This window comes from Tamandua tetradactyla, chromosome 1 (genome assembly GCF_023851605.1).
Source record: "Tamandua tetradactyla isolate mTamTet1 chromosome 1, mTamTet1.pri, whole genome shotgun sequence".
NCBI classification, from domain to species: Eukaryota; Metazoa; Chordata; class Mammalia; order Pilosa; family Myrmecophagidae; genus Tamandua; species Tamandua tetradactyla.
The window spans coordinates 182,833,828-182,858,014 of NC_135327.1; the positions used below are offsets into that span (position 1 = coordinate 182,833,828).

The 24,187-nt window shown below is 46.3% G+C and overlaps 1 protein-coding gene, 1 long non-coding RNA gene and 1 pseudogene across 4 annotated transcripts; 1 reads left to right on the forward strand and 2 right to left on the reverse strand.

The window, feature by feature from the left end:
* The first annotated feature begins 321 nt into the window (after positions 1–321).
* Positions 322–17,004, forward strand: CLEC2L (C-type lectin domain family 2 member L). 2 transcript variants are annotated; one of them, XM_077146522.1, is made up of 5 exons: positions 322–511; positions 10,850–10,924; positions 13,284–13,450; positions 14,387–14,487; positions 16,537–17,004. In XM_077146522.1, the coding sequence occupies exons 1-5, from the start codon at positions 322–324 to the stop codon at positions 16,646–16,648; spliced, it is 645 nt and encodes a 214-aa protein (XP_077002637.1). In that variant the 3' UTR covers positions 16,649–17,004. The 2 variants fall into 2 exon arrangements, with proteins under 2 accessions (XP_077002637.1, XP_077002706.1); XM_077146591.1 differs by lacking the exon at positions 10,850–10,924.
* Positions 17,005–18,273: 1,269 nt separating this feature from the next.
* On the reverse strand, positions 18,274–23,428 carry LOC143671481 (uncharacterized). 2 transcript variants are annotated; one of them, XR_013169575.1, is made up of 4 exons: positions 23,262–23,428; positions 22,653–22,725; positions 21,993–22,124; positions 18,274–18,440 (listed from the first exon to the last, which is right to left on the reverse strand). It is a non-coding gene; the product is annotated as an uncharacterized LOC143671481 (long non-coding RNA). The 2 variants fall into 2 exon arrangements; XR_013169584.1 differs by lacking the exon at positions 21,993–22,124.
* On the reverse strand, positions 19,176–21,488 carry LOC143687450 (tRNA (guanine(6)-N(2))-methyltransferase THUMP3 pseudogene; annotated as a pseudogene).
* Positions 23,429–24,187: the final 759 nt, after the last annotated feature.

Below are 24,187 nucleotides of genomic sequence, written 5' to 3' on the forward strand. Positions count from 1 at the left end.
TTCTGCCCCCCAGCGCACCACTCCCTGGTGCCCGCGCGCCTCCTCCCGCTCCTCCCCCGCGTGCAAAGGCTGCGGCTCGGGCAGGGGAGGCGCAGCGCGCACGCCGGCGGCGAAGACTGCGAGGCTACGGCAGCGGCGACCGGGTGAAAAGACGCTGGCCGGGGAAGCCGGGCTCAGCCCCGGCCTGCTCCAACCGCGACCCTCGCCCACCTCAAGGCCGGCCTGGGGGGCCCGCAGGAAGCGCGGAGCGCCGAGTGCGCGTCGGGCTGGGCCCCGCACCCCGGCTTAGGAGCGCGGGCGCGGCGCGGCGGAGCGCGGGCCATGGAGCCGGCCCGGGAGCCCCCCGCGCGGACCAGGCCCCCGCCGCCCCCCGCGTCCCGTCCCGCGCCTGCCCCCGCCGCGCCCAGACCGCGCTCGCCCGGGGAGGCCGAGGCCCGTGGCCCGGAGGGGCTGTTGCGGCGATCGGGGTCCGGCTACGAGGGCAGCACCAGCTGGAAGGCGGCCTTGGAGGGTAAGCGCCGAGCGGCGGGACTCTGGGCCCCCTCCCCGGCCCGGGAACCCTTTGCCTCTGCCTTCTTACCGCCCACCCGGACCCGGGGTCCTCGGGGGCGGCCGGCCTGGGAGGCGGGTCAGAGTCACCTTGGCTGGCTGGTCTCCTGTTGGGGAGGGCAGGGAGTGTGGCGCAAGAACCTGGAGGCTTGATTTCGGAGTTATTAGATGCCATATTGCCGGGGGCGGGGGGCAAGGGAGAGTCTGGGGTCACCTGTAATAACAGTCTTAATCCCACCTCTTTGACCTTGTAGCAGGCTGCATGCTCCGAGCTTTCGTTTTCCTATGGGTAAAGGGGTGGGGTGGGGTGGTGGTTACTGACACCTGTCTGACGGGTTGCTGAGAGGGTGACCTGAATGAATCTGAAAATGCATAAGGTAAAGGAACAAAAAGCTGCAGAGCTCAGAGATGGTGCGGAGCCCTTTGAGAAGGATGGCGGGAGAGCACCTGGTGGTGATGGGGCCGTGTGGGGAGGGGAGAGGTGGAGAGTATACACGAGGCTTGTTGTAGGGCCATGGGTCTCACCTACCCCTTCCAGTCAGACGGGTCCAAGGAGTGACCCCTGGCTGGCTAAGGGGGCACTAACCACAGTGGAAAAAAGATTTCAAGTTCATGAGTTCTAGGAAATTTGGCCACCCTGTGGTGTGCAGTGAGAGAAGCAGTGGAAGGTGCTGGATTTGGAAAGAGAAGGCAGGCACTCAGGATTCTTCTCAGGGTGCTCCCAGAACCCCAAATCCAAAGGCTGAGGGCTTAGGTAACAATTACTAGGGTAGCTCAAAGACTGGATCACTCAACCCCAGGAGGTGAGGGGTAGGTATCAGAAAAGGAGGGCTTCCTGCGGAGAGGAGAGGGAAGAGTGCAATAGGCTGAAGGAGCAACTATTCAAGGGCCAGGTGGCCTGAGCAAGTGTCCCATGTAGGGAACTGAATCCTAGGGAGAACCAGGAGGTGGATGGGTGAGAAGAGATAAGGCCTTACCAAGAAGTGTGGACTTTGTTCTGAAGGGGCTGTTGAAGAGGTTTGATTATAGTTGGATGGTGGGTTTGCCCTTATAAAACTGGTACAGTCAGACCGAGGCTAGAGGTCAGGGAGGACCCCACGGAGAGGGTGCATAAGCAGTCCCCACACCAGGGCATATTGGTAGGACTGCCAAGAAGGGGAAGGTGGGGTAAGGAATGTCAGGGTTTCGTCCAAAGGTTAATGGGCCAGGAGATGTGGACTGAGGAGGGGCTGTGCAGACTCTTTGAAGAACTGGAAGACAGAGGGGTGATTAGGGTTGGAAGAGGCAAAGATGTATCAAAGGAGCAGAAGAGCTGTTGCAGAAGAACTTAGGGTGGAGAAAAGTTAAGTTGAATAAAGATGGATAAAACCCTTTCCTGGGGCAGGCATCTCCAGGTTTATTGTTGGGGTTGCCCTATGACCCCAGGCTTCGTTCCAGTCAAAGTTATTTCTTGAAGTTGCTCACTCCTGGCCCACCTCCTTTTACCTGTGATTTGTTCATTCATTCATTCATTCGTAAACATTTTTCAAGGGCTACAAAGAATAAGAGGTTACTTTAGGGCATTTGTAACCTCTATTTTAATACTTCCTGCAGCTGGTTTCTGTTTTACCTCCCACTCTGACTTTGGCTCCTTGTGCTTCCTATTTCCCACCTGTGGCCGCTGAAGGAGAGGTTGCACAATGGGCGGGAAAATGACCCAGAGGCTCTCTCTGGGAAACAGGATCTTATAGCCCCTGCAGGGTTAGGCTGCTCCCCTGCTTAGCACCTCCCTGTGGTCCAGTCTTGTCCCACTTGCCCTGGGGTGACTTCCTGCTTGGCCTTGCTCTGTGACTGTGCTGCCTCTGGTTCTTTCACCCTCTTTTCCCTGTCTCCCACCTTTGATAGTCTGTGGTCTTTGGAGGCTCAGAATCTAAGGCTTAACTTTTTTCCAAAGGCGTCTTAGCGTCTGGAGTCTGAGGCCTTGGTTGAAGACCTCCCCTCTACCAGTCCCCTGAAGGCCTCATGGCTGTTCCTTGACCCACCCCTACCTCTTGTCAGAAGAAGAGAATTTGAATCAGGACTGGTCGTCATCCGGTTGCCGCATGCCATCCTAGCCTTTGGTCTCTCACTTTTCACTTCAGTAAATATTTATTAAGTGCCTGCAATGTCCAGGGACAGTTCTAGGCACTGGGAACATCCATGCCCTTACAGAAATTACAGGATGGGGCTGAGCCAGCATGGCGAGATGCGAAGAGCACTAGGTTTGGAGTCTAGTAAACCTGAACCGGATCCTTCCCCCGCCACAGCCTAAACTTGTGTGCTGGTTTGAAACTTTGTACCCCAGAAAACCATGTTCCTCTAATCCTGACCCAACATTGTAGGGGGAAACCTTTGATTAGATTATTTCTAATGAGATGATATGGAGATATGACATACTAAATTGTGGTTGTAACTTTTTGATTAGATTATTTATGTGGAGGTGTGCTCCCTATCCCCCCCCCCCCCCCCCCCCCCCCCGTATAAGGTGGGTCTTGATTAGTTTACTGGAGTCCTTAAAAAGAGCAGAGAGACAGGGCAGAGCTGAACAGAGACCTTTGGAGATGCAGAAAAAAATACCCCCAGAGAAGCTGCCCCTGGGGACACCATCAGCCTTTTTTGAGTTAAGGTATCTTTCTCTGGATGCCTTGGTTTGGACATTTTATGGCCTTAGAACTGTAAACTTGTAACTTAATAAATCCCCTTTTTAAAACCCAACCCATTTCTGCTATATTGCATTCTGGCAGCTTTAGCACACTGAAACACCTTGATTGAGTCTCAGTTTCCTCATCTGCTGAGTCAGGTAATACCTCTTAGGGCTACACAGGCCAAATTTCTGGGTAGCTTCTCTCTATAGCTCCTTGACATCTTGCAGCTCTAACGGGGATTCCAGGGAACTGGGGTGACCAGCCACTTGACTGAAATTCTTTGCTTCCTGGTCGGCCTATCTTGAGTTCACTTCTTTGCCCCAAATTACAGTCCATGTAATTAACAGTCCACAGATATTGAAAAGTACTGGGAATGAGATGATGGATCTGCCTGTCTTGGGGATGAAGGGCTTTTGCAGCCCCTGCTCAGCCAAGCACCTGCCATGAGATAAATGGGAGATGCCTTGGCTTGATCACTCCAAGCTCATAGGGAAGGACCTCGGCTCCTTTATTCCTATACACCAAGCATTTATTCTGCACCTACCATGTGTTGAGGGCATTCACAGTAGTTATCTCATTTAATTATTACATCTACCCTTTAGCATATTGGTGAACATTTTATCTATTTTATCAATGAGGAAGTGAGATTCAGAGAGACTGAGCATCTTGCCCAAGGACATATCTTGGTTGCTAATATATGAAGTGGATTTTTCAAGAGCCCTCTGGTGTGAAAAACTCTGCAGGCTTTTCTGTGCTAACCAAGGACCTTGGGCTTGGTGAGGATAATTGGAGATGATCAACTTGTACTTCAAAAGTACATAGCAAGTTCTTACCCTCTTGATGGTCAGACATCCTTGCCACCTCCAGCCAGTTTAGACATGTTTTTCCTCCTAACAAGTTGAGTGAATTGGAGGGTTTCTCAAATCATAAAGCTGGGATCAAGGCTTTTTTTACATGAACACTTAGCTTTATAAACAGAAAGCTAAACAGAAGTTCTTGATCAGTTCTTATCTCTCTGCAGATATTAGCCCTTCTTTTTACCTCCAGTTTCAGGTAAGAAGCTGGAAAAGGTGATCCAGAGTCCTGCTAGAGTTCTGGAAAGACTGGAAATGATTTACTATCGGGATAATTCTGGCATGGGAGGTGGTGTGGGGAGGAGGTAGGTGGGACAGAGTGATTCTGCATATCTCAGGCTATAGATTTTTTCAGTGCTCACCAATTCTGAATTTTTAATGTTGAAAGTTTCTTTATTAGGCATAAACCCACAACTTCCTGATCAAAACCACAGGCATTTACCAAAGCCTCTTAAAAATCTCAAAATTACCAAACTCTGCATTTGATAACTTTTAGCCGTCAAGATTATGCTTACTAGGCTGTGCCCCTGATGACTTAGAAACATCAGCTGTCAGCTTTTTTGGAATGTGCGTAAGAGTTGATGGACGATTTGTCTAGACTTGAGAGTGTATTTTTTTTTAGTTGTTTCTTCTAATATTAGGCTAAATCACACACATTTATAAACATAAATAAACTGCACCCCTAAACTCCATTTCACCAGGCCATTGAAAAGAAGGAATGATTGTTGTTAAGACATTGTTTGGATTATCCGGGCCCAGAGCTGTACTCTGTATGTGCTGACAGTGAACAGTGAGTGGGGACTCCCTAGTGTGTCTTTTCTCTGTCAACATGCAGCATTTTGAGAAATTGGAAGAATGAAGAGGCTCCTCAAACCTGGCAACATTGAAGATGAATGTTCAGGTTCCCTTCTCCAGAGAACAGGTGTATAGCCACACGATCTTTCCCACAACTCAGCGTGTTTAAGGCTGGCCAGAGACATTGTCATTCAGTGTTGCTAAATTCCCATCACATTTTTTTAGGTACCAGTGAGTGCCTTATAACATGCAAGGCAATGATTGAGCCCTTTTATAGGGAATCCAAAGGTGAGTGAAGCACAGTCCTTACTCTAAAGGATAATAGGTTAATACTAATAATAACAGTGGTATTAGCAAACACTTAAGTAGCACCTCCCAGGTACTGTTCTAAGCACTATACATTGAATTCTCATAAAATTCTATGAGGCAGGTACTATTATTACCTCACTTTAAAGATGAGAGAAATAAAGCAAAATAGAAGCTGAGAGACTTTGCTATGATTATACATCTAGAAAATGACAGAGCTGAGATTTAAACCCAGATGAAGTGGTTTTAGATCCATGTTCCTCACTGTCCAAAGGTTACAATAATGGGTTATAGAAGATGACTGATAGGCGTGTAAAGAAGAGGAAGAATGCATGTAGCCATATTTACCACAGTTATCATGCTGCTCAAGGGGAGTCGGCTTTATAATGAAGCTGGCATTGAGGACAGAAAAGCAGAGAAAGAAAGAGACTGGTCCTTTAGAGAAGGTTTGAGCCTCTGCTCTTACCACGCCTGTGCTGGTTTGAAAGGATGTATGTCCCCCTAGAAAAGCCATGTTTTAACCAAAATCCCATTTCGTAAAGGCAGCATAATCCCTATTCAATACTCTCTGTTTGAATCTGTAATTAGATCATCTCCCTGGAGATGTGATTTAATCAAGAGTGGTTGTTAAACTGGATTAGGGGTAATGTGTCTCACACCCACTTGGGTGGGTCTTGATTAGTTTCTGGAGTCCTATAAAAGAGGAAACATTTTGGAGAATAAGAGAGATTTGGAGAGAGCAGAGAATGCTGTAGCACCACGAAGCAGAGAGTCCACCAGCCAGTGACCTTTGGAGATGAAGAAGGAAAATGCCTCCCGGGGAGCTCCATGAAACAGGAAGCCAGGAGAGAAAGCTAGCAGATGATGCTGTGTTCGCCATGTGCCCTTCCACTTGAGAAAGAAACCCTAAACTTCATCAGCCTTCTTGAACCAAGGAATCTTTCTCTGGATGCCTTAGATTGAACATCTCTGAAGACTTGTTTTAATTGGGACATTTTCTCAGCCTTAGAACTGTAAATTAGCAACTTATTAAATTCTCCTCTTTAAAAGCCATTCTGTTTCTGATATATTGCATTCCTGCAGCTAGCAAACTAGAACAATGCCTGAAACTACTTTGCCTGTAGACTCCTAGTTACTTGCCAGTAGAAAACTTGTTCATAGAAAGAATTAGAAAATGTTGGATTTCCAGGTAAAGATGGCAGACTGAATGCATGCATTTTCTCTCTTCCTTCTGGACCCCATTAATATAACAATGAAGAGATTTTGAAAAGGTCACAAGGACAAAAAAGAACAAGAGAGAAGACAACAGCAACACAATTTTGGGAGCTAGGAAGCAAAATGGATGAATAGTAACTGATTTTACTGACCTGAGAAAGTTCAGAAAGCAGAGAAGCAATCTGAGTTGCATGGCAGGACCCCCAAAGGTTACAGGGATTGGTGGCCGTGAGTGTAGAAGGGCCTGAGGACAAGAGGACTAGTTAAACATTTCTTTCAGGATTTATATCTTCAAGATCTTTTTCTCATTCTGTCCAGCCAGTTAACTGCCTCTCCCCTGCCCTGGTGGGAACCTGAGGTTAAGCCTCTCAAGAGGATCTCTTGGCAGGAGTACAACTGAGAGCAATTAAGTTAGCATTTACATATTGAAAGCTGTGGACAGTCCTCCAGCTTCCTTTCCCAGTCAAATCTATACCCTCCAGAAGGAAGAGTGAAAGTGTCTTCTCCAGGGTACTGATCTACTCAAGAGAAAAGACCTAAGGAGATTAGCGTTTGGGTGGGGTTGGGGGTGGGGTGGTGGGGTGGTGGTGGTGGTGGTGGTGGTGGTTGGCTTCAGGTGTCAATATGGTGAGGTGATGGTTCCCCTGTCTGGTCTGGCAAGCAGTGGCTTAACCATTACTGCAAGGATATTTCCTGGCTGGTTGATAAATCAGAAAGAAGGCTGGTTTATCAAATCATTAGTCAGCTGATTGCAGCTGTGGCTGATTACATCTACACTCAACTAGGGGTATGCCTCCAACAAATGAAATAATCTAATCAATTGGATTTGAGCCGATCAGTTGAAGACTTTTAAGGAGAAGAAAGAATTTTCACTTCTTCAGCTAGTCAGCCTCTCCTGTGGACTTTATTGAGACCCTTCATTGGAGTTGCCAGCCTCGCAGGCTGCCCTGCGGATTTGGGACTCTTACATTCCCATGGTGTGCAGATACTTTTATAAATCTTATAATTATAGATATCTTCTGTTGGCTCTGTTTCACTAAAGAACTATGACTAATACAGGGGACCCCAAGGTATTGCTCCAAAAGATTGCTCTATCATGAACGCTATGGTTAATAAGTCTCACTCATGGGTCAAAGACTCCAGTGAACTCTTTGCTATTCCACCTTAATCATAAAGGAACAGCTTTGGATCACTAGACATTTGAGGAAAGCCTCTAACATAGAGGCCAAAAGCAATAAACAGAAAAAAAAGCAACTTGGATGAAACAGAGACAAAAAAAACTTTGTTTGCACCCCCACTAACCTAAAAAAAAACACCCCTATTATATCTTCAGAGGGATAGAAAAAATATCACATCATTAAAACAGAATAAAAGGGAGGAATTCAAAGAACAGCAGCAATAACAACAATAAAAAAACCTTGGAAATTTACAATAACACAAATGAAATACTTGGTTGAAGGGTACGAAGATGAAGTTAGAAAATCTTCCAGTAAAGAGTGCAAAAAGACAAAGAAATGGTGAATGTGGGGGGGAGGTTGAGAAAACTGGAGAACCAATCCAAGAGGACTGACATTGAACTATATTTCCCCTAGAAAAAAGAACAGAGAAAATAAAGGAGAGGAAATCACCAATGATATAAGTAAAGAGAATGTCCTGGAATTGAAGGTATGAGTTTCCAGATTGAAAGGGCCATTAATTGCTTAGTATAATAGATTAAAATAGACCCAAACCAAGGCATGACATGGTGAAATGTTAAAACACTGAGAAGGAAAATATTCTAAAAGCTTCCAGACAGAAGAATTAAGCAGTTTATATTAAATGGATCATGGATGAGAATGGCTTTAGACTTTTCAGAAACAACTGGGAGCTAGAGCACAATCGACTAATGCCTTCAAAATTCTGAAAGAATCATTTCCAACCCCTACTAGTTGGGGCTCAAAGTTGCACAACTCCAGGGGCACCATTCTCATCGTATTCTTTCTGCTTCATGAGGCTCCATCCACCACAGGACGGAAAGAAAAGGCTTGCTCCCTGGAGTTCTGTAGTGCAGTGCTTCTGCTATACCCTTTCCTAGGCAGCTAGTGGGAGATGTGGCCTACAAAAATGATGGGTAAACCAAGAAAGAGGAAGACATGAGATAGATGGAAGAGGAGTGCCAACAGAGGAAAGAGGCAGAGAAACTCCTCAGGCAGATGGTGAAGGAAATCTCAGGGTGACAGTTGGGCTTAGGAGGCAACCAGTCCAGAATAGATGTCAGAAGGGTCTAAGACATGCTTCTTCGAGATGAAATAGAATTCCTTTTGCAGTCTTATCTTAGAAAAGACTTGGGGTTGAAATACTGATAAACATATAGAAGACTAAGCAAAGGAAAAGCAACATCATGATTAATTACAGGGACACAAAAATTGTATAGGAAAGAAGAAATCACAATAAGCTGCATGGCTTTGTTAAGCTTATTATTTACACTGTCACAAGAATATAACACCAAATTAACAATCTAACTAAAATTGTGATGTAACTGTATTTGGGAGAGTAGGAATTGTGTAAGTGGTCAGGGCAGGATGGTAAAGCAGAGGGAACTAAACCTTCATCATCATAACGAGAAGTCAAATGATATCTAAAATAGTGAGGTCGGGAAGTATTGACATACACGTGGCATGTAGGGATTTGGAGGTAAATACTAAAGAATCAGTTAAAAGAATTGAATGTGCTGGCCTTTTTTTCCAAATGAAGACATAGAATTTCTTGTTTCTTTAAATCAGCGCATTCCAAACTATCCTTGATGAAGGACCAGATGTCTTTTCCCAATCCTTTGCAGGATACCTTTGTAAAATACAATACAAATGAATTACTAAAAACGTTATCATGCTTCCTGGATGTCATGGTAATGTTGAATTACCATAAAAGTTTCTAAACACTTTCCTCTCAATTTTGGTTTGAGTACTTGTCTCATCATGGATGAGTAACAAGCAGTTTTTTGAGGAGAGCTGGCTTGTGGATGCACTGCTTTCAACTATGGTCATATATGTCTTTGATTAAAAAAAAGGCTTAAAAGTAAAAAAGGGAGGACCCAGGGGGTCAGGAAAGTTTCTCGGAGAGGACAGATGGTGTCAGAGGTGGGTAGGATGTCAAGAGGTAGCAGATGAAAAGGATGTTGGGAGTGAAGACCCAGCTGCAGAGCTGAGAAGGCCAACTGGGCTATTTCAGGGGGTCTGGCTAAAACCTAAGGACCAGGAAGATAACAGCAGGAGATTAAAAGCTGGAAAGCTGTGACAAACACAGAGGTGTTTATATGTGGTTTGGTGGCCAGTGGGTAGCCACGAGGGAGGGTTTTTAAGCAGGAAAAACACAGACTCATAACTGTGCTCTAGAACAGTGGTTCTCAAACACGAGCATGTGTCAGAATCACTCAGAAGTCTTTTTAAAACACAGATTGCTGGACTCCACCCCTAGAGTTTCGGATGGAGTAGGTCTGGGGTGGAGCCCGAGAATAGGCCTTTCTAACAAGTTTCCAGGTGATGCTGATGCTGCCCGTGCTAGCCCCATCCTGACTTAACATATGTAGAACTGTGTGGAATGATCCAGAACAGGGAGGGGGGAAGTCAGGAAGCTTTTCACGAGTGTCTATAAAGGAGGTAACCAGATGGGTACAACCGGGAATAAGAAACATCCCTGACGTATGAAATACAAGAGTTGATAATTGACTGTCTGCGAGAGTGCCAAGGGAAGGGAGAAAATAAATTGATAACTTATTAAGCACTCACTGCAGAGGGTCTGTTCCATATGGCACTCTTGGATAAGTTCAGACAGTAAAAGAATAAGAATTATTGGTAAGAAAAGAAACATTCACAATTATCATATTATTAGAAAGTAAACGAGTACTCTGAAGGTCCTGAAAGGTTCTTAAATAAATGGAATATTGCCCGTATTGTTCCATTTCCACCATTAAGTCCATGGTGAATTCCTTGTCCTTTAATGGTAGCTTCAGCCTTAGCCCAGATTCCGTGTCCGAGTGATTAGAAAAAGTATATTAGGGGGTCTGCAGAACAGCGAGTTTCTCTTCTGCTGGGGTGAGCTGGAGATTTGAGAGAGGGTTGTCTCTTAGCACCCCGAAGGCCTCCGTCGGAACTGCTCTTGTCCAGGGTCAGCCAGTAGTTAACATGGTTTCTCACTCTGTCCTTCTGTGGGGGGGAAAGGGGAAAGAAGTGTGCGGAGAAACTGCTGATGTGAAGGCGGCCCGGGACCCTTGTCCTGTAGGCACTCGAGGAGCCTGCCCTCCCCCAGGTGGAGGATGAGGTGTTCAGACAATGGTCCTCTTCCCTGCCTCAACCTGGCTCCTTTCCCATGCTTAGAGAAGAAAGAAGGAAAGAACCCAGGGCATCATCATGATATGGCCTTGGGGCTGGGTTGGGGATTGGCAGGGAGTGGAGGATGGCTGGGTATTGAATCCCTTTCTCTTCTCCTCAGACACCACCACGCGTCTCCTGCTGGGAGCCATCGCAGTCCTGCTGTTTGCTATCCTGGTGGTGATGAGCATCTTGGGTGAGCATGGACGCCAGAGCCTTTATGCAATTCAGTGTATACATACCTTCTCAAAAGCACGTATAATTAGGTAAAGAAAAGTTCCAGACACACCAGTAATTCCTAGTTGGGGGAACAAAGTAAATAGAAAATATGATGTGGGGGTTCTCGATATATACACATATGAACTATACAAGTCCCATTTCCTGAGCCTTGCAGGTCGAGTGGAGGGTGGTACTGATGTACCGCTGCAGAAAGACTGCAAGAACTCGGAGCAAACCTGGGGTACACTAGGCAGGCAGTGCTTCTTAGAGATGATTTGGGGATAAGGACATGGGTCTTTAAAGTTCCCATTCATTCATTCAGTAGACATTTATTGAGTCCCATGTAGACATTTATTGAGTCCCTGAGGCATGGGACTCTCTGCCTTAGGCCCTGGGCTAAATGATACTGAGAAAAAGATGAGTATGACCTTGCCTCCCCTGTCAAGGGGTAAGGGTAATATTAGAGATATTACCACCTTGGGGGTTCCTAAAGTGGGAAACACTTGTGTTGAACCCTTAAGAAAGAATAGGAGTTTCCCAGAGACAAGGAGGTAGAGGGAGCAATAACTTCGAGAGCAGAAACATGAAAAACATGGAGTGGTATGTGGAACTGAAAGGGTAAAAGTGATTTTAAAAAATAAAAAGGAATCTGCATCTCAGGATAGGTGAGCGTGTATGAACAGGAAATGTGTCTCCTGTTAATGGATGCATGTCAGAAGTATGTCCTGGGTTTGGCAAAAGTGATTTTGATGCTTCTGTCTTTCATCTCTGAGAACTGCTGTGTAAGACCAGAGGTGGACAACTCAAAATGGGGAAAAGCCTACAGACATTATTATTAGTCCCTGCCAGTCTTCTCTTGTTAGGGGAGAGGGGGGAGGTAACATCATAAACAGGTGGTTTGCGATTACTCAGAGAAAGATATGGTGACCATTGGGACCAGCGTGGGTTTACCTTGAACAGTTACTACAAATTAAATCCATTTCCTTTTAGCCCATTTTATGGTTGGGAGGTCAGGGTAACACTGTAGGCATAGTTTACTTTTCAGTAAAGCACAACAGAGTCTCAGGAGATTCTTGCGGAAAAGTGGTTGAAATGTGGCCACAGCATCGTACCCCCCAGGTGGACTTGCAGCCCAGAGCGAGTTGGCTGATTGGCTGGGAGTCAGCCATGGCCGCCCATCTCCAGGGCTGTGAACTGCATGCACCTTGTTCTAGGCTCTGTCCTGGTTTATGGTTTTACCTATTACTTGTATGAAAACAAGCAAACCAAAAGTATGCTTATGAAATCTGCAGTTGACACAATCCAAATAGGAGTGCTTAATAAGACAGATGGAAAAAAAATCAAGATTGATATTTTTCTTTAAAAACTCTAAAGTGAACCAAAGTGAATCAGATAAATGTGAAAGAAATAAAACAAATGGTCTGCCTTTGGATTTAAAAGCGAATTATGCAAGTTCTGAGGATGGGGAGACCTGGCTTGGAAATAGATCACAGGAAAACAATCCTAGGGGGTGGCTTGATTCCTTTTGCCAAGGAAGCCCTTTTAGAATCTGACGGAAGTTCTGGACTTCTTTTCCAGAAGAGTGCATGTATGCACACATCCACAGGTTATTTTCATTGAAGCATTCTGCAAACTGTAAAGCCTTTTACAACCAGAAGGCATTCTTGTGATTACTGTTGCTGGGGACCACATCTGAGGTAACCTGGCGTGTCCTGGTGGCAGTGTTTGGTGGGAATGTGGTCACACTGCAGTGAGCCAGGAGTGATGGAGAACGGTCAGGAAAGCAAACCCTGCAAGGTGCTCATGGAAGAAGTGGCACCTGTTTAACTCTGGAAGAGGGGAGGCTGGTGTCTGTCTTCAAGTAGGAGGTAGAAGACAGAACAGGTTTGCTCTGGGTCACTCCAGAGGGCACGTCCTGATCCGGCCGATGTTCCTCACGTGGGCTGGAAAGGCAGGACCCGTGGTCCAAGGGCTTATGAGTTTCTGGGGATCCTTGCCTTGGGAGGTTTGGAGAAAGTGGAGATTTTAACCTGCTGTGACTTCTCCTCATGGTGCAACTGACCTAAGTACCACCTGCTTGTACTTCATTTCCTTGCCAGCCTCTCAAACTCCTCTTCCTCATTCACGTACCCACCAATGTTTGACAGAGACAGGGAGGCATGATGTTTCTGAGAGAGTTGTTCCCTCAAGAGAGATGGATGAGTGGTATCACCAAGGAGTGCCACAAGCAAGACAGGAGGGAGGAAGTGTAGAAAGCAGAGCAGGATTCTGTGGTTCAGGTGACAGCCTGGTGTGAGCTGTGGGATGCTGAACCACCATCTCTCTCTTCCCTGCAGCTTCCAAGGGCTGCATTAAATGTGACGCTCCCTGCCCGGAGGAGTGGCTGCTCTATGGAAGGAAATGCTACTTCTTTTCTGAGGAACCACGAGACTGGAACACAGGCAGGCAGTACTGCCACACCCATGAGGCTGCGCTGGCTGTGATTCAGAGCCAGAAGGAGCTGGTGAGCGCGCATGGGTGAGGTGAGGGACCCCAGTCTCTGTCTCTAAGGGGAGAGCCATGCCCTAAGGACTGGGTGCTCTACTGGGATTTGTCTCCAGAACACACCCAGCCACTGTATAGCTATGGGGTGTGCATTCAGACCCCACAGGGACAACCCCAAGCAGGGTACACTTCCATTGTCAAGGCCAGTTAGTTTAATCCAAGGCTAATTTGCTGAGCTAAGCTCCCCACTGTAAAATGTAAGAACTACAAGTTATAAAAGACACTTGTGAAATGTAAAAACACACTTTCATTTTCTACAAGTCCAAATCAGGATATGATCTCTTATTCAATTTAGCACACAGAACAATTTTAAGAATAGAAATCTGAACAGAAGCTAATTAGACAATTAATGAGTCTAATAGCCAATTTGAACATTGAGGATAACAATGGAGCTTTAAGTAGCACAGACTAAAAATCAGTTGTTTGTCTTTGATACACATTGTGATATTCCCAACATAGATGTCCCGAAGAAAGGTCCAGAGGTATGCAGGTAGAGGACAATCAAACCGAGCATGGAAATTTGCCCCAGATAGTCCATAGCTGGCAATCTCTGAGCTTCCTGCATATAAGGAGTGCTGACCTGTAGTGACCATGGAACTAGGAGGACAAGCCCTGTTCTAGGGTTCCTGGGTGTGAATCCCAAAGCCATGGACCCATGAGAGGCTACTGGAGAGAACCGGTAGGAGGTTTGTGAGCAGCTCAGAGCTGCTCTGGCAATGTGACCACAGAGAATTCTGTAACCCTAATGCCTCATTTTCAGGATGTACTGGACACTGTCCTCTCCGAGTTTGTACCTCTAAGAGTCAATATCCTCCAAGCTGAAGTTTGTCTTGGGAGGTGTGAGTGGTCAGGAGAATGTATCTGACTCTGAGTCTTCCCTCTTTTCTTGGTGCAGGAATTTATGTTCAAGTTCACACGGAGGGAGCCCTGGATTGGCCTGCGCAGAGTGGGGGACGAATTTCACTGGGTCAATGGGGATCCGTTTGACCCAGACACGTGAGCTTCATCTTCTGGTGACCAAGCTTAGACAGGGGAAGGTCTACCTATTGAGAGAAATGTTTGGTTTTGTTTTAGCTAGAGATACTGATCTCCAGAGTCAGCAGTGTGACTCACTTAAAGATAATGGGTTTATTTCTCTCTCCCCCACAAAAGTCCAGCCTGGCTTGAAGGCTCTGCCCCATGTAGTCACCAGAGCTTCATGGTGTTGGGGACCTGGCTTCTTTTATCTTGTTACTTTCCCACCTGCGCAGCAGGGCCTTCATCTTCATGGCCCAGAGTGTTCTAAGACCACATCCATTCTCCATCCAGCCGGAAGGGGAAAGAGGGACAGATGGACATGCCCTGAAGTCCACATGCCATTAGCTGGAGTTTAGCCCTGTGGCCACACTTGGCTGCAAGGAAGGGTGGGAGATGGAGCCTTTACTCTGGGCAGCCGTGTACCACCTAAACATGGTTGCTAGGAAGAAAGGGAATCTGAATACTGGGCACTCACGAGCATTCTCTGCCACATTTTCTTAAGAGAAAATACCTTGTACTGAGGTGCTGTACTGAGGTGCTGGCAGTGAGTGTGGGGTGGCAGCATTACATGGTCTAGTGGTGTAGAAGTGAGCATGTGATGGTGGCAGTGCTGGTGATAGTGAGTATCTGATGGCAGTAGAAGTGGTGAGAGTATATATGTGTGGGCATCAGTCTAGGTTTAAGGAAATGCATAAGGGAAATAAGAACTTCAGCTTCTAGTCCACACCCTTGGCTGGAGGAACAGAAGCTGAGGAGGGAGGAGGGGGCACAACTGCTTACCTTCATGACGATGACATGTGAGCATCCCCAAGGCAAGAACTAGAAGGACAGTCAGAGCAGAAGAGCACCTGAGACCCCCAAGCTCTCCACTGTGGCCAGAAGCCAGGGTTTAGCCACCTTCTCATCTGAGGTGGGCCTTCGCCCAGTTAGCCCTGTGGCCTGTTGGCAACTCTTGCCTTCTCCTTTTCTCTAGTCTCCAGAGCTCTCCATCTTGGCATCTCTCTTTGTCCTCTTTGCCTCTTCTTGTTCCCTTTTTCCTTTCCTTTTTCAGTTCCCACCCCAGATCTGATCTTAGTGCTGCTGAGGAAGTCTTAGACTTTCTGCCTCCCTTCCTTACCTCCTAGCCCTAGAGTGCTGGAGTGCTGACCACCAAGAGGCCTTTAGGTCCATTTCTCTGACCCTGAGGAGATCCTGCCTTTGGAACCCTGTCATGGAAACTGAAGGGAGCAGGCATTCTAATGCCTTCGCTTCTTAAACCCCAGCTGCAGCCTCAACAGGGAGAGGGGACTTTGCCTGTACTGAGTGATCACAGATTAGGGTGAACAAATGAGGTTAAGGAGAAACCCCTAAGATGTTAAAGGTATGATTTTACAGAAAAAAAACAAAACCAAAACAGGTCTAGGATTGAATTCAATTAATTTTTAGGCAACCCCCCCCCACTATTAAAAAATTAGGGTTATTTAGGTCCATTCCTGATTTGTGAAGATAATTTATCAAGCCATCTATAGCGAGCTCTTCCTGTATGCTGGACATTGCACAGTAGGGGAATTGAGATCAGAGCATATGTAGCTCACTGTCCAGCAGGTGACCATCTTGGGGGCTGGAGGGTGACCAGACACAGGTTTCCTGGAGGCTGTGATGAGTGTGCCCCAAGGTGCGGGCAGGGAGGGTAGGCAGACACTGGTTTTGAAGTGGGTACCATGGAGCAAGGGACAGTGATCTGACCCTGGGAGAATGAGGCTTCCGCAGGTGGGATGGAAAAGTGCAGGCTATATTTTTAGGAAATATCCCCAGAACATCCCCATGCAGCTGGAATGAAGGGGCACAAAGTAGGGATATGGTGGGAGGGAAAGCTAGGTCTATTGGGGCCTCACATGTCACTGCAAGCAGGACCATATCATGCAAGATGGCCCTAGAGAAGAAGGGAGGGAGGGGCAGGCCACAGGGCCTTCCTAAGCTGGGCCGTTCCAATGATGAGCTGTGTGTTACAGGATGTGAGCTGCCTGGTCTCTTCTTTCCTGGTCACAGATTCCCCATCTCAGGACCGGGGGAGTGCGTCTTCGTGGAGCCTACCAGGCTGGTGTCGACGGAATGTCTGATGACCCGGCCCTGGGTATGCAGCAAGATGGCCTACACATGAGGTGGGTCAGGCCAGAGGCGGCCCTCCACCTAGGCCTGCTCCAGGTGGGAGCCACCTGTCCCAAGGCTCCTCTTCAAGGCGAAGCAGTGGGGAGGGTGGCCTCTGGCCCCTGGGCCCCTCTCCCAGGCCCTGGTGCTCTGAGGCCCTTGTTCCTGGTCTCCTCTGCCCTCAGGCGGGTCCTGTGGCTCAGCAGCTATGTCACATTTGCTAAGTACTATAGGTGGCTGCCCCTGCTACACACACACGAGCTGAGTCCACCCTTAGCTGTCCCAACAAGTCCTTTCATGGCCCTGCCCTGAAACATTCCTTCTTCACTGCTGTCCTGGTGCTTTTAGGAAGGATGGTAGATGACTCAGATTGCGTTACTGTCCATAGAGAGGTCCACCCTTCCCCAGTCCTTTCTCTCATGACTGCTGAGGGAAGGAGGGAGGGAAGACTCCTTCACCTTGGCCAGCTTAGCTTAGGGCCCTAGAGTTGGGGTACCTGTCCCTCTGCTCTGTATCCGGCCCCATCCTTCTCTACTCTGCCTGGGGTTCTTAGGCAGGGCCCCTGCTGTGTTGCGGCACTGCTGTACTGGTCACTAATGGAATAAAGAGTTCACCTCCATCCAGAGAAGTCTACTGGCATTTGTTCCAGGGCCACAGTGGGGGTGGGATGGGGGGGGGATGGGGGAAGAGAGGGGCAGGAGCAGAGAGGGACGTCTCTGAGAGCCAGACTGTGGGGGGCACTACCAAATGAATTTATTAGAGTGTGCCATGTGGCAGTGTGTAGGAACCAAAGACAAAAGCAATTTATTGCCGCAGAGCACCATTTAATTCTGCTAGGCCACTGAGTTAACTTAGATGTCCCAGAGGCGTGCTTCATTCTGGATCTTCATTACTATTCAACTCAATATAACAAGTGTTATTAACACCTGCCTCCTGCCAGAGACCATACCACGCCCTGGGATCCACAATTGTATCCCCTGAGGGGCACACGGTGGCACAGAGGGAACTCTAGGACGCACTGGGAATGTAGTCAAGGGGAAAGTTTATTCTGCTTTGGGTGGGGAAGCCACAGAAAAAAGATGATGTTTCATTTGGGCCAGATAAGGGTTTACTCGTTCCCAGTTCCCCTTCCAAGTCCCCGTTGGCTGTCCAGAGAGAAAGATGGGGGTGGGGGGAGGGCAGGCAGTTCCCCTGAGCCTGAGAAAGCACCGAATGCCGCCATAACTGCACCAAGCAAGCCGTGATGAAGCCTGAGCTTTTGTGGCCCCCAGAAGCCCCATGGGTGAGATGAGGGCAGCCTGCCCATGAGCCACATGTCTGCCTTTGGGTCCTGGTCCATTTTCAGAAAATAGTTCAGAGGGAAATGAGGTTCTGCTATGCTCTGCTCAGTCCTTTTACTGTTGGTTTTCAGGAAAAATTGCCAACTTGGTTTTTTTTTTTACCATTTATTTATTTATTTTTAACATTTATAAATGTGTTTATTTATATTTCAGGCTCAAGTGTGGGGTAATATGTCAGAGAGAGAAACCAAACTGGGACTGCTGGCTATAGTTAACTAATGTGAGCTCTTTATTCTTTTTAAATGTGAGACATCGGAAAGTAAAATGAGTAATAACTATAAAATTACTAACGTGACACTGAAAATCTAAAGAGAATGCAGCCAGAAACTCCAAAATAAACAGGTTACTATAAAGAAAATTCCACATAAAACCTCAACTGTTCTTTGACTCAGGGAGGCACTGTTTTCAGGAGTAAATATTGAGGTTATTTCATTTTCCACAAAGCCATCTCAAGAAGTACTCCAACTGGAAAAGCAACCAAATGTGAAAAGTTATCCAAGAGAAAAAATAAACAGAATTTACACTGACGTAAAAAGTAAAAATTTTCACTCAGATAATTTCTTTGTTCTCTAGTCCCTTTAAGAAACCAATAAAAATCTCACTTTGACAGATTTTTGTTTGGTTCTGAAAAGTAACACAACTTTTGTGAACTGAAAGTAAAAGTTTGCTTTAATTTTGCTCATTGGTCCCACACCATCTATCAACCTATAAATTTACTTCCATTTACAAATAAAAAATGGTTTGTAATACTATTATCAGTTAAGTATTTTTACAATCCCTAGGATTAAATCCTAAACCCTCATTTTAGTTCCATGTATTAATCTGCATAATCTGCATATTTTAATATTTAAGGAAGATCGTAAACTTTCCTTCAGGTCTTTTAAGTGGGGCAAACACTTCACAAAACGTACTGACGCTTCTTTTTGAGGATGAGGTCACAAGAACTGGAGCAGATGAAAAGCCAAGCCTGCCTGGGCACTGGAGATGAGGCCTAAGGTGCTCTGACTTGTTCTCTGCCATTCCTTTAGGCCACAATGGAAAACTGGAACTGTTAGAAAGCCTGAAAACATGTTCCAAATCCAAATTCGACAGCATTTTAGTAGGTATCTTTAAAGCATTTTAAGAAAAACTACTAATTACTCACCTACCCTTTCATAACAGCTCCAGAGAAAAGGCTCTGCTGTTTTTAATTCCATCATGTTAACGTTGACACTTTTTATTAAGCAGGGTGAAGCGCTTTGGACAGTTTAAACGCAGTGCAAACTACTTTTTTTTTTTCCCTCTCAAAACGTTCTTCATGTAGACGTTTTCATCTTCATTACCAAGGTTCTCCTCTTTCTGCATCTTGTTCTGAATGATGAACAAAAGCCTGGGTGGTATGTTTCAGAAGCTAAACTGCAGCATGAAGACCCCTATACTCACCCAGACAGTATGCACCTTTCGCCACAAATGTCCCATTCCAGATAATGCCTTGGTAAAGCATTTCTTGCCCTGAGTAAGTAGTACAGCTGGACCTGTCTCAGGTCTACAGATGCAGCTCATTTCCCATAGCCAAGCTGAATAAAGGTTCCAATTTCTCTTCTAGGAGCCCATCCTTTTTCCAAATGGCCTGTTACAATAGCCACAGAGCCAGTTCTCAATAGTAGATTGCAGATATCCCATTGGATAGCATCTATAGGCAACCCCCAGGATGGTTTACTTTCTTTAACTTGGTTCTTGGTCAATAAAGATGAGATGTTATTTGCTGCTCTGTTCACAGCCAATGGCTTATTATCACCAGCAATATGGTAACAGATCATTCAGTAGCCTCCTCTATTGGTATTGCCCCTGTTCTATTATATCAGAAGGTTGAGGAGCACAGAGCCTGAACATCCCACAGGCAAGAGTAGATCTAAGAGTTGTAGGTCCAAAATGTGTGATATTTCTTTGGTGGAGACTCTCTTCTGTCAGTGCAATGCCCACAACTATTTCATTATCATGGATATTCAAAAGAACCTCCACATCAAAGTTGGTCATGTCAGCCTTCCACTTAAAATAATCTTGAACAGCACCCCCAAAATCTCTTGCAGCCTCATTTGAGGTACAGCAATATTTCTCTTCTGCCCCACTGCATGTGACTCTAAACTTCAGCACTCGAGGCTCAGCTTCTTCTCTTAAGCTTTCATCAGTCTCATCTTTGGAAGATGCCAAATCATCACCTTCTAATGCTGACATCTCCTCTTTGATGGCTGGATTTTTGTAATAGTCTAAAATATGTGCATCTAAGGAACTGTGAATGAACTCTTTAACATTTCTCTCATCTGTTTTGTCTCTTTGTCCACTATCAATCTTCCCTTTATTTGAATTATGATTTATTTATGCTTTTTTTTTCTTGAAACTGGTGTTTATTTTCCATACTTTCAAAGGGTCTGACCATGGACGCTTCCCAGCCAAGTCTTCAAAATCCTTTAGAACTTCTTCCTTTGTTTCTTTGAACTGGTAATCTTTAAATTCTTTAACAATCACAAATAAGTTATCAACTGATCTCAGACAATGGACTTGAATCAGACTTTTCACTGAAATGTCAAAATATATCTTGCCCTGGTCTTTGCTGATTTTGCATGATGATCCTAATTTCTCTGTCACCTCATCTGCAGCTGTTTGCTCAAAACCAGTAGGTATGGTGGCTCCAATGGTGACTTGGAGATGCTCAGACTCACTTCTGAGGCCACATTCTGCCACCCGCAGAGACTGCTGATTCACAGTAAGGTTCACATCCAAGAGTTGGTTAGTGGCTTCTTGAATGTCAGACATGTTGGCAGTGCCTCCGAGATTCCTAATATAGTCTCTTTAAATAGTAGTGAATATATTTCCATCTTCTAAATAAGGCCGTGGAAGCCTAGTAAAAGTACGTATCCCACTGGAAGTCATGGAGCCAATCACTGGTGCAGGCTCACATAGAACCCCTATCTCCTGATTTCCACTGCGGGGAATGTGGAGACGAGAATCTTGGGAAGAGGATAAATAAAGACCCTATAGATGCAGCGAGACAAGCTCAGCCAACTGACCCGTCTGGCCCAAACCGGCGCCCATCTGCCATAACTATGCTGTGGCCCCTAGCTGGGCCGCAGTCGCAAGGTGAAGGTCGACCCTCTGTGAGCACTGGGATATGCCCCACTTCCCCCTGGCTGAATTAACATTTATTTTTATTGTGAAAAATAACATATGTACAAAAAAGCAATAAATTTCCAGGTACATTTTCAAAAAGTAGTTATACAACAGCTTTTAAAGTTTGGTATGGGTTACAGTGCCACAATTTTTCATTATTTCTTGTAGCTGTTCCAAGACACTGGAGATCAAAAGAAATATTAATATGCTGATTCAGCAATCATATTCATTTGTTAAATCCTATCTTCTCTATTATACTCTTCTCTTTTTTTCCCTTTTTGTGAAAAATAACATATATGCAGAAAACTACTAAATTTCAAAGTACATTATTACATCAATTACTTTGCAGAAATTTTATAGTTTGGTATGGTTTACAATTCCACAATTTTAGGTTTTTATTTCTAGCTGCTCTAAGGAACTGGAGACTAAAAGAGATCAATATAATGAGTACTCATACTCATTTGTTAAACCCAACATTCTCTGTATAACTCCACCATCACCTTTGATCTTTTTCTCACTCTTTAGGGGTATCTGGGCTATGACCATTCTAATTTTTTCATGTTGGAAGGCGCTGTCAATAATATGGGATAGGGGAGTGGAACTACTTGATGTTCTGAAAGGGCTGGCCCCTCAACATTTCAGGACTTACCTGGTTGAGGGTCCTATCTGGAGGTTGTAGTTTTCTGGAAAGTTACCCTGGTGCACGAAACCTTTGTAGAATCTTATATTGGTGTTCTTTAGGATTGGCAGGAATGGTTTTGTTTGGGGTCTGGCAAGTTATGACGGTAGAAATGTCTAACTGAAGCTTGCATAAGAGTGACCTCCAGAGTACCCTCTTGACTCTATTTGAACACTCTCAGCCACTGATACCTTATTTCTTACACTTCTTTTTGCCCTTTTAGTCAGGATGGCATTGTTGATCCCATGGTGCCAGGGCCAGACTCATCTTTGGGGGACATCTCCCATGCCGCCAGGAAGAGTTTCATCCCTGGATGTCACGTCCTGTGTAGAGGGGAGGGCAATGGTTTCACTTGCAGTGCTGGGCTTAGAGAAAGAGACCACATCTGAGCAACAAAAGAGGTCCTCTGGGGGTGACTCTTATGCACACCTGTAGGCAGGCTAAGCTTCTCCACTACATGCATATACTTCATGAGACTAAGCCTCCAGATCAAGGGCTTGGCCTATTTAGATGTCCCTAATGTTTGACACAGTATCAGGAGTTTCCCTGGTTGTACAGTTTAATAGTTCCATATTTTTTCTCCCATCTCTCCAGGGACTTTGCCTATACTTTCTGATTAACTGCTTAATATACCAGCTTGGTTTTGTTAACTTTCATGCATATTTTCCAGATTCTTAGTAATATATGGGTGTTACGTTGTTTTATATTTTGTCTATTTTGGAAAGCCAGTGGGGCACTTGAGTGTACAATGTAGTAGATGAGGAAATTCAGGGTGGTGGTGGTCAGCTGGTGGGGGGTGGCAGAAAGCCCACAGATATCCTAGCATCCTGTGACAGATGAAGAAACTGTACCTGGATGGGCCTCCCAAGGCAGTAAGGAGGAGTAGAGCCCCTGGCCTGAGCTTCAGAGCCAGGCTCTCCTGCTCTGGGAGTTGAGATGTGAAGAATCCATCCATAAAGTGGGTGTGGCAAGGAAAGAAGGAGAGAGGACAGAGAACTATTAATTCATGCCACTTTGATCTTATTTATTATTAAATTATCCAAAGCCTGCGGCCTGAAGCTCTGAGGCACACTGGCAAATCAGCTCCCCTCACCTTGGGTTTGTCCTCATACCACAAACAGTTCTAGATACATCTTGCAAAGGGTGTTCCCAGACCCCATCACCAATGGCTTAAGTGTTTTCCTACCTAATTCCCATGAAACGCGAGATAAAGACAAAATAAAACACGGCCACGGCAAACTTGTGAAGTGTTGGAAATCTTAACTAAGGAAGTACACCAGGCCCGCGCCGCCGGGTCCCTTCCCGCCCCCATGGAGGTGGAGCCCGGGCTCCTTGTTTGGAGGGTGCAGCTGTGCTGCGGCGCGAAGAGGGACACACAGCCGGGCCCCTGTTTGCCACACACACCCCCCAAAAAAGGTCGCAACGAGGGACCAGGCGACCACCCTTCCCCCACTCCTCACCTTCTTTGGCAGATTTTTCCTTTCTGAGAAGCCTCACCTGCTCTTCAGAGAGCGCTCAGCTCTACCTCGCGGGCGTTACTAACCCCGACGCCAGGAAGGGCGGGCGGGGCGCGCGGGTAGGGCAGGCGCAGTACAGCCGGCGCGCCTAGCCTCGCGCACGGGTCACTTGTGAAGGTGGCGGATGCCAGGGATCCTTTGAACCATCCTGTTTTGTTTTCAGGGGAGGAAACGGTTCAGAAAAGGTAAGGGGTTTGCCCCACAGTACACAGCTAGGAGGTGGTGGAGGCAGGATTTGAGCTTAAGCTTATCCTCACCCGGCCCTTGGGAAGCCCGTGGTGTAGCAGGCACGTCCCCTCCCCGCCGTCCAGCTCAGAGGCCAGCCCCGAGGAGGGGGTGAGAGGGTGTCTGTGTGCGTCGGCAATAGGGAAGGGGCTGCCTTCCCACATGCCCACTCAGGCCATTCTTTATCTGGACACTTTCGTCTTCATATGATTTTCTTGCTTAAAATTAGAGAGTGGGTAGTATGAAGAATGACTTCTCCTTCTCTTCCTTCAAGGCTCAGCCCTAGCCTCCCTGGGACAGTGGCAGACAACGACAGTCCTCAGTGATCACTCCCTTTTCGGAAAGCGTCTAGCACTTAAGACTAAGCCTCGCGTGCGGCAGAGTCTGTGCTGCCGGATCTTCTTGTGACGCGTCTATTCATTCAATTTACCACTCCTGTCATCTGATTATAAGCCACCAGACTGCAGGGATTGTATGTGGTTGGTCTCTTTATAGGGCAAACAGCAGATGCTCAGATAATTGATGTATGTGATAATAAGATTGCTTCCTAGTGTCATCTCTTAATTATTTGCCATGGTGGGAGATAGCAGTGGCTAGATATCTTGGCTTTAGTAGGCCTGGCATGATTTTGGAGGCAGCGCATG

Excerpts from the sequence above, each read along its gene's own strand:
- CLEC2L (XM_077146522.1), top strand. The coding sequence starts at position 322 with ATGGAGCCGGCCCGGGAGCCCCCCGCGCGGACCAGGCCCCCGCCGCCC. Across the intron at positions 512-10,849 it reads CTGGAAGGCGGCCTTGGAGG|ACACCACCACGCGTCTCCTG; the intron begins GTAAGCGCCGAG and ends TCTTCTCCTCAG. Across the intron at positions 13,451-14,386 it reads TTCAGAGCCAGAAGGAGCTG|GAATTTATGTTCAAGTTCAC; the intron begins GTGAGCGCGCAT and ends TTCTTGGTGCAG.